Consider the following 2908-nt stretch of genomic DNA (forward strand, 5'->3'; position numbering starts at 1 on the left):
AAGGTTTAATGTTCCTTAAACCTTCTCATTAGTCATTTCTATTAGGCAGATTATATCCTTACAGAATATGCTTTATATTGTTACGGAATATATTGTTATATTATTTGATTTGAATCGGTTTCCTTATTCTTAGGAAAACCTTGTACTATATTAACCGATTATGATTAATGAGAAAGGCATAACTTCTTCTGCTCACACAAATCTTAACATGGTATCGAGCCAGACAATTGAAAAAACCTAATTTTTTTTTCTTTTCTTCCTCTTCCTACTGCCATCTTTTTCATCATGACTGATCAAGATATCATCACCACGGAAATTGGTAGAACATCGACTCAAAAAATTGACCCTTTTTCTCCTTATTATCTCGGGTCTTATGACATACCCGGTATTACTATCTCTAACGTAAAACTTCGAAGCGATAACTACGAAGATTGGAGTCGCTCCATCCGAATGTCTCTCAAGTCCCGTCGCAAATTTGGTTTTTGTGATAGTTCTATTAAAAAAACCGGCTGATAAACAGATGCTTGAACAATGGGAAGTTGTCAATTGCACTATTGTTCAATGGCTTAGACATATAATTGACTCAACTGTACTCGAAAGTGTTCCTTATGACGGATTTGCAAGAAAGGTTTGCTATGGTTGATGGTACGTCAATTCATTCCTTGAAAACTGAACTCGGTAATTGCAAACAAACCAAAGTTATGTCCGTTACTGCTTATTATGGTAAACTGAAAAGTTTATGGGACGCTCTTGCGGTTCACGAACCGCCTTTCGCGTGCAAGTGTGGAAGGTGTCTTTGTGAAATTGCTCCGCAAGCAATTAAACGACTTGACAACGAACGCCTTCATCAATTTTTCATTGGTTTAGATAGCACTTTATATGGTACTCTTCGTAATCAACAATTTCAACTCGACCCTCTACCCACCCTTAATCGTGGAAATCACGCAGCCGTTCAGGTTGAACGCCTCCTCGGGCCTGCCTCTGTGCAACCTAACACTCCTGATATAGTCGCCTTCGCTGCTCCTGGTGTGTTACGCACTCCTACGGACTGGAAGGCTATACATGAAAAAGAAAAACTTGAACGCCGCAAGTTGTTTCGCACACATTGTACAGTGCACAGTCATGATATTACCTCCTGTTTTATCAAGCAAAACAAATTTCCGGACTGGTGGGGTTCGCGGCCACGTACCCTTGCTGAACTTCACAGTGGAAAAGAGGTGGGGCAGGGGGCTGGCGGGTCTGGTTCTGCCCGTGCTCATATGGTGACTGCCGGTGCTGCCTCATCTCCTTCTACTCATTCTATCTCGTCTTTAGATCGATTATCTAGTATGTCTCATAATTGGATTATCGATACTGGCGCTTGTAATCATGTCACAGGCGACTTAACAATTTTTACGGAACAAATTACGATTCCACCACGTCCTGTTGGTCTTCTCAATGGTCAGCGGGTTATGGCGTCAATTATGGGAACCGTGCATATTGATAATACTATTGTGCTTCGTGGGGTTTTGTTTGTTCCTAGCTTAACTTGTAGCTTAATTTCTGTGTCTCAATTGACTCTTGATAATGATTATGTTTTACAGTTTGCTAAGGATTCTTGTTCTATACAGGACCGTTCCTCGAGGACGATGATTAGAGTAGGTGAGCTACGAGATGGACTTTATTTTCTTCGCTCAGACAACAAGTTTTCTACGGTTCATCAAGTGGGCATGGTGGGCACGTTCGGCTTATGGCATCTTAAGCTTGGACATCCAGCTACTAAAGTGGTTAAACTCGTACCTTTAGCTCGTAATATTAGTTTGAATAAAAGTTTGGTGTGCGATGTGTGCCTGTAGATACCTCATTTCTGCACCTCCCGCAAGCCACCAGGTGATGATTGGGCCGTATGTTTGGTACGCGGAATGATTTATGATAATTCGTAAGTTTATCGTCAAGTGATAGCTCAAATACTTGTGTCTACCCCTCGGTCGTCATCTACGCGCCGATACGGTCGTTTTGACAGTAATTAAAGTTCATTTGGAGTCCGGGTCAAAAACCGCTTCATTTTCTAATAAACCGTTTTAAAATGCCGAGTCGGAATGTCCTAGATTATTCCGAATAATTTTACTCCATAAATTAATTTTATATCTTTTGGCAAAATATATCCCGAAAATCTTATTTTAGGGAATAAGGAAGTAGAGATCCACCACAATTCCATAAAAGAAACGCGGAATTCTTTCTTCCGCAGGAGGAAACCTCTGGGAAAGGACGCAGCACCTGCTGCGCCTCTTCCAAGAGTCGCAGCAGCTGCTGCGCCTCTTCCCCAGCTCTTTTCTGCGTGTTTTCAGATTTTTTTCCGTGATTTCTTTCCAAAGTTTGAATCATTCCATAACTCTCCATATTTTCTAGGATAAATAGAGACCTTCGTTCCACATATTTTTCACGCGAGTGTCCGCCCTTCTCTTCTCCCTTTGCATTCTAAGACCGTGCTCTAAGCTTTTGACGTCTACGTGCTTGATCAATCGACCACGTAAGCTCAGATCATTCTGAGTACCAGTCACGTTGCATGACCGACCAATTTGACCAACTACACATCAATTAATCAATCAATATAATCTAAATCCTCTTACGAGGGCACTTTCATCATACATTCGAGTCCAGCAATCACTAAACGTTAACTTAGTTAATCTCGTTTCGTCAAACATGTAAGTGTGAGGGTGTAAATCCCATCTTTTAATATTGTATTTTATTTTTGTACTAATTAATGTAAGATTTACGTCAAAAGTATGCTTAAAACCAATTTCTAAACCCCTTTTATTAAACTGTTTTAACGGATTAACAGTAGGCAGACGCCAAGAAGAAACGCAGCAACTGTTGCGCCTCTTCGAAGAGTCGCAGCATCTGCTGCGCCTCTTCCAGAGGCTGTCGC

The 2908-nt window shown here is 41.1% G+C and overlaps 1 protein-coding gene across 1 annotated transcript; it reads left to right on the top strand.

Annotated features, from left to right (window-relative positions):
- Window positions 1–608: 608 nt before the first annotated feature.
- LOC141651862 (uncharacterized) lies at window positions 609–1835 on the top strand. The gene has a single exon (XM_074459555.1). The coding sequence runs from the start codon at window positions 609–611 to the stop codon at window positions 1833–1835; it is 1227 nt and encodes a 408-aa protein (XP_074315656.1).
- Window positions 1836–2908: the final 1073 nt, after the last annotated feature.

Source organism: Silene latifolia, chromosome 1 (genome assembly GCF_048544455.1).
Source record: "Silene latifolia isolate original U9 population chromosome 1, ASM4854445v1, whole genome shotgun sequence".
Classification (NCBI taxonomy): domain Eukaryota; kingdom Viridiplantae; phylum Streptophyta; class Magnoliopsida; order Caryophyllales; family Caryophyllaceae; genus Silene; species Silene latifolia.

Bases quoted from the DNA above. Each gene is read 5' to 3' on its own strand.
- LOC141651862 (XM_074459555.1), top strand. From the start codon at position 609: ATGACGGATTTGCAAGAAAGGTTTGCTATGGTTGATGGTACGTCAATT.